General features: G+C 41.2%; 1 protein-coding gene across 3 annotated transcripts in view; it reads right to left on the bottom strand.

The window, feature by feature from the left end:
- Positions 1-380: 380 nt before the first annotated feature.
- The window catches only part of mdfi (MyoD family inhibitor), a 117,235-nt gene continuing 99,517 nt past the window's right edge, over positions 381-18,098 (bottom strand). For all 3 annotated transcript variants that reach the window (XM_028796678.2, XM_051925154.1, XM_028796677.2), the window contains 2 exons: positions 4,365-4,640; positions 381-1,947 (listed from right to left, as the gene is read on the bottom strand). In XM_028796678.2, the coding sequence (XP_028652511.1) occupies positions 1,694-1,947; positions 4,365-4,640 (530 nt within the window). In that variant the 3' untranslated portion in view covers positions 381-1,693. The remainder of the gene's footprint in view (positions 1,948-4,364; positions 4,641-18,098) is intronic.

Here is an 18,098-nt window from a genome sequence, read left to right on the forward strand (position 1 = left end):
TTACTCCTGTCTGCAGAATGGATGATTTTCTATCTTATTTAAATGACATATTGTTCCCATAACTCTTCATTTGGTTTACACATTTTGTGAAAAATTTTGTAACTAATTTGTGAAATGTTTCTCCGTGTGATTTTATATTTAACTAAAACCTTCTCTTTGTCGGAGTAAGCATTCTGAACACGATTCCTTAATAAGATTGCATCACAACTTCAACAGATGGGGATAACTTACATGAATTCGACGTTCATCAATAGATATATTAAAGGTACTTGAAGACTTGCATGATTTGTTATTTAAACAATTTTTTACTCACAATTGTTTAGTACGAATGATCCTTTCAGGCTCACTTACTGCCGTTCCTGGCTGACATGTTCCTCCTGTTCCTGGGACGTCTTATCCTGCTGGTATGATTTTTTTCCCAACTGAGTGCATTCAAATAATTAATGGCATTTGATGAACTTGTGCTTATGTTGTTTGCTCATTTCAACTGAGATGAAGTTGCAAGGTCTTGTTTTCTTGTTTATTTGACTATTTTGGGCACAGAACATTTGATCTCATTTGAAAACTTGATCTAATTTATCTCGTTTCAGCTAATTATCTTCTGTGCATGACTATATCAGGTGCAAAGTACTTCTTCTGCCCAAATGGTCTCATTTGCAGGATTTATTATCTAATTGGAATGACATATTGTGCTACACAAATAGATAATTTTGTTTTCACAACGTAGTTTCACTGCACAATTTGTTACTAATGTCTAATGTCTAATTTCTTGTAAAAAATGGATTTTCTTCCTGTGCTTTACGACATTGGCTCACCTTCACGTTTGTATGCTGTGTTATTTAAGTTTAGCAACTTATTTAATTTGCATGATTATCAACTTTTTGATTTATTATCTATCGTACATTAATTATTAACCAATTTAAATGATTAATTTTGTCGGCATGATCTGCTGTCTTTGCAACACTTATATCGTGTACACTACTCACTCCTACATGTGGAGAGTTTAACTGTTTCATGCACACAATCTACCACTTTGATGCGTTACTCACACAAATTTGTCTCAGTACAGCATGATCTCACAGTTGTCAATAAGATGCCATAGGTAAGGACTTTTAAAGGCTGCTATGAAACATGCCATGGCCAGGGTGTATTAGGTGATGGTCTATAATCTGTTAGTTGAAGGCCTGCTGTGTGAATTGTAGTTTGGGATAAAGCAGGATCATCACTGCTGTAAATAATGATCTTGAGATGGTTAAAATAAAAGTTGTTTCCTGCAAGATAATACATTTAAAAAAAGAAATTAAGCTGCAATCCTGTATCAAGCCAATGGGGTTATAAAGGATAACCAAATCAATAGGCCTCATTGACATTGCAGTGGAATTATTTTTAACAGTGTCAAATCAGAAAGCAGCTATCTCAGCTAACTCTTTAGTTTTCTCACTTCACCTTTAATGGTGAAGAAGACATGTAAAGAAATGTCCAGAAGAAAGAAGGGAATAACACAGTCAGGCTGGTTGAACCTTGTCCCTGTAGATACTTGCTTCCAGCACTCTGAAACCTCCTGTTCATTCTTCAATACACGACTCCTCTCACGTTCCTCCCCATACGCCTTATTAAGCTGTCGAGGTCCCACCCTCATTAAGTGCACAGAGAGCTCACATGCAGTTCCACTAATTTAAGAGAGGCTCAAGTTTCATGAGGAGAAGCACAGCCCGCAGCACTCCATGCAGATCTCCAGGCAGTCAGCAGACTCGCAGCAGGCATCGATGATGCCACAGTCCATGTCACAGGGCATGTCGCAGTCCCCACACTCCTCCGACGCACAGCAGCAGCAGAAGCACGAGTCTGAGGAGGTGCAGGAGCCACAGGTGGCACAGTCCAACATGATGTTGCACAGGCTGAGGAACTCACAGAACAAGCAGGCCAAGATGCAATGGACGCAGCAGTCTGTGTAAAAAGAGAAAGGTCAACAAGGTCAGGACAGATCCTATTAGGATTATCACTTCGTGTAGCCAAGGCTGGTAGAACCCTCAATACCCCACCATGTCAGTTAAGGGAAGTCTGAATCCTACTACCAGCCCACTTCTTCACCCTCCCATAGTAGGCATACAAACAAGTTGACCAAATCTTCCCCTCTCTGATCATACCCCTCATAGGATAGACTCACTGATTAAGCCAAACTGTTCAAACCCCCAAATGTTTCATCAATTGTACTTATTTACTGTAGGCTACCAACCTCTTTTTTGAATCCCAAAACGTGGCCAGTCTTTTATTCTGTCATTTATACCTACTCTCAGCAAACTGACCACTAACTTAGAAACTCCTCAACAGGGACAAACCACAACTCGCCGACTGAATTCCAGTCTTTCACCCCATTATACATACATCTTCACCGTAGGCTTATAGACTGACACCCATTTCTCCCTCAACAATTGAATCAAATTCCCGTGCTCTCTGACTACAACTCCTTCCAACAGACTGGCTCCTCTTACACATGCTACTTCATTGATATTCAAAACCTCACCTTGCTGACTAACCTTGTCTATTATACCTCCCTCGTGCACCAAAATGGCCCAACGATAAAGGCCCATAGCCTGGCCAGATATCCAAACAACTGAACAATCCCCCATCTCAAAACTGAATTCCATAAGCTGAGTACTCTTTAATCGTATCATTTACAGCCACTTATGGCAGACGGTCCATTCTCTCCATCAGTGGAACTAAGCTGTGACCTCATTCAGTGAGTTTATATGCACACACATAACTGAGTTATTCATCTTAATCCGGTTAAGGGAGACACCTGGTTTCTTAATAATCTGCACTTATATGTGCGAGTGATCTTCTAGAGTTCTCCTTTGACAAAACGTTCCAACGTCATCGAACTGCGCAAAAAGACTTAAATGTCATCATCGGTCATCATGAATCTGAAAGCATGACACCTTTGATAACTTTCTTGTGTTTTATAAATACGTTTAGTCAAGTTGATGCTTTATTTATAGGTTTTTGTTACCTGATTAAAGCAGCAAACTCTTCCCTGCTAGGGTGTGCGACTGAGCCCTGTGTACGATCCGGTATGTGTGCTTCTTGCCTTACACCCAGTACTACTGGAATGATAATAATAACGCAGGCATTTTTACTTCAATAAGATATGCGTTAGGTTACTTGTTAACTTTAAAAAGTAATCAGACTACTTAACCCACGTTACGCTTAACGTACTACCCTACTGCTCTCAAGACTGAGTTGCTGCATTTAGCACTATACATTCAGCTCATTAACATAAATTTAGCAGTTTCTGAAATACTAGGGCAGATTTATTTCTGCCCGGAGAAGGAATAATGTGATCGCTTGAACATTTGCAATGTATTTTGTTGACATTTTACCCATGGCTGCTGAAACCGTGTGCGAAGTAAATACATGGGCAAGCTGATAGAGAGCAATAGACATGTGCAAAGTACAAAATTTTTAACTGTAACCCAGTTAAGGGTTTACATGGCTACATAATTGGCTTATTCACAGAGAAATCTACCTCTGTTAATCAGGCTTCTCCAAGGCCAATAACCCAATTTCTCTAACCGGAATAACATTGCATTTTAGTAATTGGTGTTCTGTGACTCCCTGGGTTATTGAAGGACATGTAAACGCATTAACTGATTGAATCTCATAGGTGGACTACACCTTTAACCCATTATTGCGTACATGGTCACTGAAGGCTGACCACTCCTGCTCATGCCAAATGACAGCTTCAAAAAGGTTGTCAACAACTTCTTCTAACTGATAAAACGTATTAAACAAGACTGACAACCATGTTCACCTTTTTAGCCAAACAGGCTGGTCGTATCCTCAAGTCTTTGGCTAACTCTGTAAAGACTAGTGACTCCTTATAGGTCCTCAGACACACTAATTTCTACTCACATCATAGCCACCATTGCCTAATAAGTCATCGGTAGGACAAACCATCACTTCGGCGACTATGTATGTACTCACAATTTGCTGACCACTCTCCCTTATCAACTAAATCCCACAGGATGGCTATTCACTTCCTCATAGGCCCATTTATTTGAGTCAAGTAGGAAGTTTAGACCTTCATCCTTTCAATTCAACCTTCTTATTAAATCTGTCACAGCAGAGTGGCCACTCTGTCGTAGGCACATTGAATCAGCCAAAAAGGTTTGCTACATCCTCACCCCATTGTATAATTTCATCAAATACTGCAAATCTCTCACAACTGACCAGCTATTACTTCATGAACCCACTTGCCGAAAGGCCCAAGGATTCCTTAAAATGCCCACCTCCAACTTTGCTGAAACATCTCATTGATCGTGTTTAGAAATACTTCTTGAGTGGAGACTTTGACGGCTACATACCTCCCTCTACCTCTGCCGGGATTTGGGAGTTGGTGGATTTCGAGCTGCCTTTGCTTTTCTTGCTGCTGTGGCTGTTGATTGATGGATTTGACTGCAGCTTTTTGTGAGGCTTCTGCGTAACAACCTGGGGGAAGACCCGGGGCCCTCCGTGGACCGTACCATTCTCGACGCCGTTCTGTTGGGGACCTTGAGTCACAACACTCTGCCATTGAGAGCCATGTTCAGGTAACCTTTCCAGTGCAGATAAAGGCAGGGCCGGCTGAGCTTGAGGCTGACCTTGAGGAACACATCAAACAGCATTGTTTTAAAGCATATTCTTTCTGTAGTCTACTGCTGCACATCTAAGCAAATCTTGGCTTCTAATAAGCCCTGATACCATCACTGAGAGGTACTGACTAGTGTTAGTCATCAAATGAAGAAGACTCAATCAACATTTTCACTCATGATTACAACACATGGGCAACACATTGTGTAGCGATACCACCTTGCGGATTCAGCATACTGGGTTGTCCATGTGGAGTTTGCACATTTCTCCACATGTCTGCGGGTTTTACTCCTTCCCAAAAACGTTTATTGCCCCTGGTATGAATGTCGGTGGGTACATTATTGTGCCCTGTTCCCCTGCTTTGCATGTAAGCTCTGGCCCCCCGTGACCATGAATTGAATCAAGCAGGTTTGGGAATGTTATGTTACATTACATAAATCAGGAGGGTGAGGCCATTGTGCCTGATTTTACTTTCATGATTTACAGTACACGAGCGATTAAAAGAAGGAGAGCGGGACAGCAGCTCAGCGGTTAGTGCCTCTGCCTCTTGGCAGCTCAAACCAAATCTCAGCTCCCAGGCTAGATGCTGCCTCTGTCCATGAAGCCAGACACTTCTCTCACGCATGCACGACTTTCCTTTTATTATTGGATTTACCCCCCTCCAAATCTCAAAGCCTACTTTGTTAGATTGCTTTTAACAAATCAAAGTTAATGGTACACAATCATGGTACTGTATATATGAATTTACTGCACAAAACTGTGCTAAGAACATGCAAACTCCACATGCTGTGAGCAGACCGTGAGTTGAAGTCACATCCCCAGGAGCTGTATGGCAGTAGCTGTCATCACCACACTATATTTGGATATTCACCCCCTGGAAGATTTTAGATTTTATTGTTATATAACCAACACCAATTTTATTTTGTGTTTTATATATGTAATTATTTTAGACCACCATGTAGAAATCTGCTTTCACTATTAACATTAAAGAATCTTAAAGAGTCAAATTAAATTCACTGTGATTCAATATTGTATAACAATAAAATGTGAAAACTTCCATGTGGGGGTTGAATACTTTTTATAAACCCTGAACATAGTATTTATCTTAAAAGTTTAAATGGTGCTTTCAAATCTTTGAGCTGGGAGTCTTTAAGTTCCAGTGCTACTTTTTGTGTCAGGCTCAAGTTCAACTTGACGGCACAGCAAGCACATGACCAACAGGAACAAATCAAAATGCTGAAATGATAAGCTTGTGTTTTCTTCTTCGTTTACTTTTTATAATTATTAAAAAAAGGTCAGCCATATAAAAATTAAAAAATGTGTCACAATCTTGAAAACTTGAAAAATAATAATGATTATTGTTTAAGGGTCACCAGGTAGCCATTTTTTTTTTTTTTTGCATTTCAGAATTCAGAAGTTAGCCAGCCAGTCCTCCATTCATTCATTTTCTTGTCTCGGTTAATCCAGCTCAAATCAGTCACCACTTAATTCTTCTTGGATTTTATCCTAAGTGGTCTGTCTAAATGACTCATAATCAAAGGCTGGAGCTACAAGGCCAGTCATCTTAACTGTGGGCAAACCAAGCTCACTGTCAGGACTACAGCAAGACGAAAACTAAAAAGCCCAAACTGGTCCCCCCTTGGAGTGACGTTAGCCTCAGACAGTTTCCCCAATGGACCATGGACTACATCCTTAAAAGCCTTGAAAGCTTTCTACAAAAACAGAAATGAAAAAAAGTCTCTTTTTTTGGTTGTCTGTCCTTCAAATGATGTTTTATAATCTTCTCTTTATTTTACTACTGGACATTTTGCCACAAACTGTCAGCATGTCCCTTACATTAAATAAGGATCTGGCAGATTGCTGTGTTTTTTATTTGCTTATATTTGAAAATGGCACCTGTGATCTTATGTGTTGATGTACAGTGAACTATAACATAAAGAAAACAGGAGGAAGGCCAAGGAAAATGGTAAAGTAAATGGGATAAACGTCAAGAAACATCATGAAAAAAGCTAAAAAACAGACTTTGACATAATGTTGTTTGAGTGCCCGTACTTCTTCATTTGTTTATATGTAACGCGGTTGGAGCTAACTTCTATAATATCTGAAGCATACCAAAACTGTAAGAGAAATTAGATGAAAAAGATTTCCTAACTGATTTAAAAAAGGTGAATCTGTGCATTTCAGATTGGAATGTACTTTAAGTGGCTGCAGCTGCTGTGCCCATCTGGGCGTCATCGACCCACAGCCATCGAGCTCTCCTACTAGGAGGCCTTGTTCCCTCATTCACCCTCCATTGTTGTTCTTGGAGATCTAATTGTGCAGACAGGGAACAACTGGCCCCAATAAGATCTCAATGAGATACCGCTTCAAGGCATATGTCTACAAAGTCACTGTTACCACACAACACGGATACATTTTAAAATGGATTTGCACAAGAGATATCTGGAAAAATGACAGAGTTAGACGTGCCTTCTACGGTTACTCAATGTTGCCACCTGCTGACAGCCACATGCATTACAGCTACAGCATAGTAAGTAACTATTGCTAATAATAATAATAATATCGGGGGTATGGGTGGGGGTTCCATTTTCATAGGAAGTAACAGAATTTAACTGACATGTTCATTCACACAGGACTATAACTGACACTTTATAGAAGGTAAAAGGCTCTGTAATCGTTACTGAGATGTGAACGCACAGTCCCTAAAAAGTTGCTGATAGAGCGAAACAGGCGGGACTAAAATGACAAGAGTTCCTAGGGTAATAATTACTTCATCTTACCTCCTGGTTTAAAACTAACTCTCTCCATTAATTGGGCTTTTGTCCATTTCTCCATCTAAAAAGTCTTTGTCACCCGGAACTAAAACACTGCGCTCAGTGAGCTGCAATCCATATTACTAAACGAGAATGGTAAACCGGATATGGACGCAGGGACCTGCCCGTGGACGCAAAAGACATAGTGCGCAAGTGCCACACAAAGCCCCCCCCCCCCCCAGAGTGAAACGGGAGAGACTACGCACGTGCGCAGGCGCCACACAAAGCCCCCCCAGCACTAGAGCAAAACGGGAGAGACTACGAACCGTCAGAGTAGGAAACAAAGTAAAACGTCATAAAGAGGTTAAAGAACAGGGACAAACACATGCAGAGCAGGTTACAGAACAAAGCCCCCCTGCCCAGAGTAAAACGAGAAAGACTACGAACCGTCTGACATGCCGCAAGCAGGATACAACGAGGTCAGAAATAAAACACAAGAGTAGGAAACAAAGTAAAACTTTATAAAGGGATTAAAGAACGGGGACGAACACATGGAGAGCGGGGTACAGATGATGAAAACTGGAATGCAACAGCTTCAAAAAAACCTAGGCACGAAACACATGCACACCGAGATACAGAATATAAAGGCAGAAACAATGACAGTTAAACGTCCACACCACACAGCGCCCGAGATGGTACAGACACGCGTCTGAAACCGCGGAAGCAAAACTGTCTCGGCTCCAAAACCAAACAGCTCAACAACTAACACAGCTTCGACACCGAGCCCGCGTGGACAGATCTAATGAACGTGGACGCCTACAACGCGCGTCTCAAACTGCGTAGGCAAAGCAGGCATGGATTCAACACGACACAGCTCAAGTGACCAAGATACAAACACGCGCCTGTCTGGATATAATCAATGAACGCAGGCGCCTACAACGTGCGTCTGAAATGCTGCAGACCAGGCAGGCACTGCTCCAAAAAGAAAGAGCTCGACTAAACGAGATTCGAAGTGAAATGGGAAACACTACAGAGTCCACAGTGCTCCACAATGCACCGCATAATAGTTCAGAAACAGCTTCGTAGTAACAGTGGGGAGACCCAGAGTGACACGGGCGAACGCTCCGTATTAAACATACGTCATCCTCACACGTCCAAACTATACAGCATACGTGAATCACATTGCAGTAATGCATTATTAACAGTACGATAAACATCACAGTATCGCAAACAAATGAAAATTATTAGTCGAAAAAGGGAAAATATATTCACCACGGACCAGGTGTCATTGAAACAAAAGCAGAATAAAGCGAGATCAGAAATGAAAGACAGAGTAGAAAGCAAAGTAAAACGTCATAAACAGGTTAAACGAGGGGGCCAAACACATGGACAGCAGGTTACTGATAATGAAGACCGGAATTCAAAAGCTTCAAAAACAAAAGCTCGACTGACCAAAATACAAACTAAAACGGGAAACACTACGGGGTCCGCAGTAGTCCACAATGCACTGCATAATAGTATGGACGGAGCTCCATATTAACAGTGGGGGACCCCAGAATGACACGGGCGAACGCTCCGTATTAAACGTGCGTCATCCTCACACGTGACTGCCCAGCGGGCACGGGTTCAAAACGCCGGGGGTAGGCGAGCGAAGCGAGCAGGGGGCAGAGCCCCCTTGTCATACTAGGACTAATGTAAGTATTAGAGAATTCTTTTTTTTTTTTTTTGTTTACATAATTTTTATATTTTAAAAAACTGCCACAATTAACAATCTAAATAGTGATGAGCAAACCCTGGAAATGTTTGAGAATTTTACTCTGTGAACTCCATAAAATGCATTGACGCCAATGGGGAAGGAAAACTAGTTTTGAGTGGATTTTAATGGTGCAATGGTCTTTAAAGTGTCCCTAATGTCTAGTGAAAAATCTGCCAACTATACTGAACTGATTATTGTGGCCAAATATGAGATGTGAGCTGTGAGGCAGAAGTGCTAACCACTGCACCACTGGGCCCCAAACAACAAAAGATGCAGAGGGAATGAATACCACACAAACAAATTACAACACAACAGCCACAAACTAGCAATAAGTAAATAAAATATAGATCATTGTGCTCACAGAGTTCCAATCTTGGGGGATACATTAGCCATGCCATAAAGCAGGACTGGCTTGTTCCGTTGTTTGAAGTCGCAGCTCGGAGCACAGTGGGAAACGACTTTTTTGTTTCCCGTGTATCTGTGCAGATGTTCTTCTCTTTCTTCTTCCATCAACAATAAAGAAACGCCTTGTAAATAGTAATAACCCTTTTGTTTTGATTACATCACAGCGTGTCCCGTATTTTCTGATAAGGAGAGGGATCCTTTAAGGCTTGTTTTAAGATCATTGCCAAGTGAATAATTAGCCATGTGGTGCTGTGTTGCCAGCACACAGTGATCAGTGTTATATATCTGTTAACAGTACTTTTAACACCACAACTTTTTAAAACGACGAGCCACATACAACATTTGTTGAGTCTGGTGGGTTTAAACAAGTGCAAAAAATATCATGCAGCATTACTCAGTGGACAAGGTGATCTCAGTGCATCTCCATCCATCCATCCATCCATCGTCCAACCCTCTGAATCCGAACACAGGGTCACGGGTGTCTGCTGGAGCCAATCCCAGCCAACACAAGGCAGGAACCAATCCCGGGCAGGGTGCCAACCCACCGCAGGACACACTCAAACACAACCACACACCAAGCACACACTAGGGACAATTTAGAATCGTCAGTCTAAATAACCTGCATGTCTTTGGACTGTGGGAGGAAACCGGAGCGCCCGGAGGAAACCCATGCAGACACAGGGAGAACATGCAAACTCCATGCAGGGAGGACCCAGGAAGCGAACCCAGGTCTCCTAACTGCGAGGCAGCAGCACTACTACTGCGCCACCGTGCCGCCTTTCAGTGCATCTCAGTGGATGAAACTGCATTTTGTGCTTCCCCTCATGTGCTTCAGACACCGTGATGGGCAAGTCGGCAAAGATCTTATAGCAGGCATGCATTAAAGTTCTCTGCCTGGTTGCTACAGCTCTGTGATGTAACGCTGGTCTTGAAAAGCATTATTTGGCCCTTGGGGAAAAAAAATGCTCACCTAAACTGGCTGTACAGTGAATTTCTGGGAATATATTCAGAGAACAAGATCACCGGTGAATACGGCATATTCATAGATATTGAGGGTCAACACTAATCTCAAACATGCCCATTAACATCTCAAAGTACTGCGCGGTACAATATACAGTACATACTGCAGATAAGCAGCCTGCCGCATGCATTTAATGGATGCAGGTCAGGGTCAATTTTGATTTATGAACATTTCTACTCGTCAGGAGTTTCCAGAACAGGATGACTGCAATGCTTGAGGTGTGTCTGTATACATTTGGATCCTTTTCATATCTTTATGAAATTAAATTTTATGCACTCCAAGTCTGGTAGTGAAATCGTAATCACATGCTCACATAATAACTAAATAAATAACTTTTAAATGTATCCGTTTTTTTACCATATGGCCATTTTAATCACTGCCTCTTGGCCAATGTCAGGTAGTTTAAGGTCTGTAGTGTGTTGAACATGCTGAAGTGTATTCAATTGCAAAGGGAGGGTGAACTTAGTAAACTTTGGGCTGACTCTATTTTTCTTTTTTTTTAAATATCAACTGAACATGGCTCATGCTTCTTCAGATTGACATTAGGAGGAGGAGGAGGAGGAAGGGCTGTCGCTCTTGGAAAAGTTGAAGACACAGAGCGGCTCTGTGAGCTTGTTGTCTACAGAACTTCCAGTGTTCTGCCGCACATGTAAATGAGGCAAAAATGTTGATTTTGGCATCTCACATTAATCAAGGCATCTCCTACATTTTATTTTGAGGCCCAAGAGACAGGAAAATAAATAACTTGAAGATTAACTTTGAGGACTAGAAACTCTTTGAGGCGCCATACAGAACGGTCTTAAAATAAGCCTTAAGTGTGGCTGAGGTTTCCTTCAGTGTTCCTTCCGCTCTTCACTGTCGTGCATGAAGGCCGACCCGAAGGGTAGAAAGTGTCTGATCATATTTGCTTAAAGCTGACAAACTGTCCTGTCAAGACAAGTAAATGATTTGTTTTCATTACTTCTCCTGCTTCCTGTTTGCAGGCTACCTAAACCGGGGTCTCGTCGGATGCACGACGTGTGCATACAAGCCCGACCTCATCTTAGGCCAGCTGGCACTTCCTGTTTGGACGGCTCAGGTCACTCACAGCTCTTCTTCTTAATGCCCGATTTTTTTTTTTTTTTTTTTGACACTTTTCCCCTGGTGGACAATACCTCTTGTGGGATATGAAGCTGTTTACTTTGTCTTTCAAGAAAAGCAGCATGATTTCCAGATGGTCAGACTCGCTTTAGGGGGGATGGGGCCAGACGAGTTACATTCTGGGCTAATAAGGGGCCCCAGTCACCCTCCATGGTTTTACAGCAGGCTGGTGGTGAAAATTACAGAAGACTAGTGGTCAGATTCTGTTTTTCATCACACTAGGGGTCCTTTTATTTGCCTGGGTCCACTTCACAAGTCACTATAAAGGGGGTGACACAAGGCGTCTTCTCCAGCTGGAGACCATTTTTCTTATGGATAGATTTAGACTCTTGAGGCAAAAGATCTTTTTTAACTAGCTTATACTTCAAACAAAAATGATGGCAACCTACGTGAAGACCCCCCCCCCCCCCCCCCAAAAAAAACACCTTATATGCCAAACAGCTTCAGACAGGTCGTCAGATTATAAAACATCAGCGGTCTGTTAGTCATTCTATTAAAAAGACACCTCCATTACTTTTTCCTTAAAGCTGACTGATGTCACATTACGCGATTTCTAATCGTGGGGTATGTTGGATTCGCCAACTGTAGCTGCTAATCTTGTCGTCAGACCATGTCAGTTTACATAACTTAATTGCTGGACATGTGACATTTACTGAGTGCATCCCCGCCTTCCAGCACAGTTGTGCTCGGCCTTTTTGAGACAGCCACAGCTTGCTCAAGGCAAGAGCCCTGTTGTACGAAGTTTAACAGCTACAGTGAGTCTGACTACAATATCTGTCCTTTTTCCTTTTTTCCATTCTACCATGGTAAGTAAAAGATGACATATCAGACAGATGAGCTTCTCTTCTGTTTGTGGGGTCCAAAGGCACTGCGTACCACAGTCCTTGTCACTGGATATTATGCATTGTACTTCTGGGTGAGCATTCACTTGTTGTCAGCTCTCAAATCCATAGAGCCCATCTCTGTGACTAAAGATAAAGTCAAACCTGTTTGATTTTTCTGGGGTTGAAGTGAGTTGCTGGGTATGTCACATTAGGCAACGGGCTCTGGGGCAGTGTGCCACCAACTGCCTCCGACTCACTAAGATTATGTCAACGAAGGCTGCATCTGTAAATAGCTAGATAAGTCACGTAACGTGACATGGCCTTAAATTTCAGATGGTGAAACCATATACAAAGAATGATAATCTTCTAACTAGTGAGTCCCCACAATTATTTGCCTCTTCTTAAGACTAATGTTTAGTACAGTTCCCAATGAAATAGCAACTGTTTTTCTAGTTATGTGACATATGAACTTACTTTGGCAGTCTAAACAGATGGAAAGCTTACAACAGTAACAACTCTAATGCTCCTCTTTATCCACTCAAGAGGTACTAAGTGTAGTACATCACAAAAGGAGAATCCAAAGAAGAGGTCCCTTTTGATGGCTTCTGGTCAAGTTTAGAGACTCTTTTGGTTGCCAATGATGGAACATTCAACATATGGATTAGGAATATTGTTATCCCTGCCTACCCATAAATTATCCTTGCATGTTAGGTTAATTAGCAACATGTTAGTTAAATTGATGTATGCATGAGTGTGTTATGCACTGGACTTTTACTTCATCCAGGATGGTCCCGGCCTTGTCACTGATTCTGCCTGGATAGGTCCCACCTTACTACAACTGTATTTACTGGATTAAATGGGCTTCCAAATGGCTGAACGCATTGATCCACCCATCCATTTTCCTGTAAAGAGATCATTGGGAGCATGTGATGGAATAACAGTAGAGCGTACTACGTAAGTAAAATTAGACTTGGGGTAACATAGACATTTAGAGGTAAGATTGTTGGTGTAAGCTTATCAGGAAAACCAGATAACGGTCAAGAGAACAACAAGGAACAAGGTGGTTCTGGGTGATGGATTCAAGATAACTGACTGGCTGAGTATCGTGTACCCAGTAAGACTCGATGTCGCACACACACAAGAACTCAAGAAGCATTGAAGAGTATTGTAAGGACCAAAAATAGAGTAGAAATGAGACTTTATTTGGATTTCTGATTTCGGTATGTAAGCTAATGAAGCAATCAGGTGATGGGTGTGTAAGCCAAACAGAGTAAAATGTCACGTGATGTGTATGCATTAATTCAGTACTGTTATGTGAACTCGGTTGCTCTTAATTTTTGACCATTTGCTGACAACCTCTGAGCAGGACACTGACCCTTAGTAGAGTGCTGTAACAGGAATGCTCCATCTTTAAGCATTTGCTGAAGAGAAAATAAAGGACATAATGGAGAAGCTTCCTCCTGTCTGGTTTCTGACTCAAAAAAGGTCCTAGTTGAGAACAAGATTTCTTTCTTTAATATATACAGCGCTTCGGTCAGTTGTAATGCTGTGTTTTTAAGCGCTTAACAAATAAAAATGGTATGGTATGGTATCTCCAAATTAACTCTTTGAGGGCTGAAAATTTTTTCCAAAAAACAGTTTTCTGAAAAGCATACAAAGCAATGATTTCACACAGAAATCAACATAAAACATCTATTGCTGCACATCTTCCACAGAGTATTTTGCTTTATTCATTCGCTTTGATCTCTCACCAGATGTTGATGCCATTTTTGCTGTTGTTTTCTCCTCGCTACTCACGCGAGAACAGGGAATCTCAGTCAAACCAATGAAGCTAACTTCCCTTCTCGCAAAGAAAGTCCAACTAAAACATAACAGCAGGTTTTATCACTGTTTACAGTTGATTACAACCGTCAACCCCTCCTTTTGACAAAAGTCGACATCCGCCCTGAAAGAGTTCATTTCTACCACAGTACCCAGGTCCATCATATAGCACATAGCCACAGTAGACCGATTTAAAGGATAAGTTTGGTATTTTCCAAGTTATTTCTTCACAATAATGGAATATTAATTTGTCACATAAAATTGTGTTCTAAAATGAAGTCTTTTTATCTCTTTATTATATTAAAAAAGTTGTGTCCACGTTATTCAGCCTTGACCACTCCCCTCCACACCGCTCACCCAATCGTTACTCCTACTGCACACATCCTCTCTCCGTACCACCCCATGACACTCTCAGTGCTAACTCGTCCTTCAACGCAGTCGGTTATAATGGCAAGGCAGAAAAGCAAAAGATCTATTCAAGAACATCGAATTATATATTGCAATAGAAAAAGAGCAGCAACAGCTGATAATGAATGTCAAAAAAAAGAAAATGAACAGAAAAGAGCTGCATATAATAAAAATCAAGAACAAAGAAAATCGTCCAATAAACGAAAAATAGTAAAATATCCCAAACAACATACTAACATAAAATTATCAATGTTTATTGAATGTAAGTTAGAGGATAGAGTAATTCATAATATTGTTTTTGACAAGACGTTAATGTAATTTAATTTTTTATTTACATTTTATTAAGTTTTATTACGTTTTACTTTTTTACTTCTACTTTTACTTTTTTTCTCTCACATTTTAGTACATTTTATTATTCATTGGTATTTAAAATTGACCATTGTATTGAAACACTCAAGTAACTGATGTTCTATCTATAATAACTGAGGACCAAACTGTCTTACTTGCACACCCCAGATACTCTTCTATATACCATCGATTTAAATACAGTCACTTTCTCTAATGAGGAAGAAATAGCCCAGTGCCCGCTCCCAGGATTTGGACAGCGAAGCGAGCAGTGGGCAGAGCCACCTAGTAAATTTTTAAAATACTTTCGATTGTTTTTGCAGCTTGCAGTGGGGTTGAAAGGTATCAGGGTACATAGGTGAATGAAAAAGCCTTAAAAGTCACCAAATACGTCCGCTTTGAAGCAGCAAAGGTTTTGATTTAAGAAAACAAGCCTACCACATTTATGAGGTATCCTTGTGGTAGCGAAAGGAAACTAGAAATAATTGTTATATCACAGATTCTTGGTGTAAGAATACATTTCAGGTTCGCTTATCAGTCCACGATTGCTGTTGTGGATGGAGTTTAGACATACAGTAAATAAGGAAATAAGATGAGCATGAAAACAAACATTTTTTGAAACTGTTTAGATCAGTTTTATCTTTCGATTCAATGGTTCAAAAATGCATATGTCCAGGATGTGGACATTAAAAAAGCATTTACAGTTTCTATTGACTTTCTTGTGGTAATGACGATATCTTAAAAGTTATGGCTTGTAACACTGAGGCTGAATGTGAATACTCAAATTGAAGACCTCCTGAAAGTAGAGTTTGTAGCGCTCATTTTACGCTGGAATAAGAGGAAAAGAAAACCTGTCCCCAATCTCCAATTACTGAAGCCAACTGCAGTTCCAAACAGATTTAAGTTGAGTCGTTTCACTGCAGCTACAAGTGAAGGAGGCTGGTACAGCCATAGAATAACAACAGTGGAAATGTCGTTTACTAGCTGAATATTAGCTACTCAGCTGAATACCAAGTAGATAAGTAGCTCTTATGTAGGGCGGCAAGGTAGAAGAATCGTTAGTGGTGCTGCTTCACGGATCTAGCACCATGGAGTGAATTGGGTGGCTGGTTATTGTCTGTGCGGAGTTTCCATGTTCTCCCAGACATGGCGTACTTTTCTCTCGAACACACATACAAACCTATAAAGATAAACTGAAAAGGCGATCACAGATTGGCATGGATGGGCTTGTGCATGTGCGTGAATGTGTGAGGGACTCTTGCCCGTTTTTTACCTTTCACACAGTGTGGCGAACGGAGAGACAATCGGCAACATGAGTTGCAGAACCTTTTCTCTTTTAAAATGGCCGAATCTCACAAAGGGTTTGATTACATTTTTATTCCTTTCCAAATCGTGGTGGATATACTGTTTTATAATAACTGTGCAATCTCAAGATGCGGATTAATATTTGATAACATTCTTGCCTTGAAAAATGAACGTATTTGGTAAGTTTAAACCATTTCTTCATGGTTTGGACCCTTATATCCTTCAGCCCCATTGTAATCTTCAAGAACAGCCAATTTAAAATTTATTTAAAAAAAGTGCTTACTGTAGAAGACAAATTTATGTGTTAAATTAATAAATACTGTGAGTAGCTGTGTTACCCAACATCCCCTGGCAAATTTCACATTACAGTGGGCCTCAGTTATAGTGCCATCAGTTAATTGGGTATATGTAATAAATAAAGTTGTTTTTTGTATATGATATTGGTAGGTTTGAGCATGGGAAAGGAGCTGCTATATCAACAGAATGTATTATTATTGGCAGGCCGTGTAGTGCAGTGGCTATGGCTTCGGACCTTCGACTTCAAACTGTGAGGTTGTAGGTTCAAATCCTGCTACTCACACTGTGCGACCACAAGCAAGTTACTTCCTGGGCTCCAAATGGAAAAACAAAAGAAACGTAACAAATTGTATCTCAAATGTTGTAAGAACCCTTGGCTAAAAGCATCAGTCAAGTAATACTAAAGTTATTAGGTCACTGGAGCTGCTGACTCTTGAACATGCTATACACATTGTCCATGCCACAGATCAATTCCAGCTTTTTCCCCATTTTTTCCTATTGACTTGACTTTTGTTGATGGTCATTTCAAGACACAAATTTTACAGAAAGTGCATACTTTTGAATTGAAACAGTTAATCACTAGGAATAATGTGAGAATTGAGTTTATATTACTATCAGTACTAGATATTTATGATTTTCATTTGTTTACAGCATTCACTCAATCATTCGTTCAGTTGTGTGTGGTCTCACTTTAAAGTCCCAAGATTCAAATGTATGTGTAAAGAATTATGGAGAACAGGAATGGAGGCATTCTCGTTCAAAGTGAGCATGGATATAAATGTAAATGATATTGAAGGGTGATGAGGAGGTCCCCTTTCAAAGTCTGTAGATACGAATGTACAAGTAGTCCCCAGGTTACGGACATCCGACATACGACTTACGAACCGGCTGCAGCTGCGACGCATGCGCCTCAGTAACTGCCGCTACATCATCTTCGGCCTGGGGACACTGCAAGCTGTGGCTGGATGGAGTATGGAGGGGGACGATTTCGCTGCTCGCGCAATGTAGGGTCCCTCGGGCGGCTCGCAGCGGCAAGCAGTTTCACTGCCAGCCCATCACACACGGCTGCCCCGTTCGTTCTCGGTGGGAGGCTGGTAATGCTGCAAACGGTGACCCGGTTGTGGCTGAATGAGGCCATTGAGGGTGAACGGGGCAGCAGGGGGTAGCATTGTAATGTGCATCGGATGGCTGCCTATTGATTGGGGGTGATTCACTACCCGCCTTTCTGCACCGTGTTCATTCTCGGTGGGTGGACGCTGCAGGCAGCATACTGTAGTGGAGGTGACTGCGAGGTGGGCTGGTGATGAACCGCCTGTCAATGCCCCCATTCATTCTCAATAGCAAGCCTGCTTGTACTGTTACGCACATAGCAGGAAGTTGTCTCGTCACTACAT

Source organism: Erpetoichthys calabaricus, chromosome 3 (genome assembly GCF_900747795.2).
Source record: "Erpetoichthys calabaricus chromosome 3, fErpCal1.3, whole genome shotgun sequence".
NCBI classification, from domain to species: domain Eukaryota; kingdom Metazoa; phylum Chordata; class Cladistia; order Polypteriformes; family Polypteridae; genus Erpetoichthys; species Erpetoichthys calabaricus.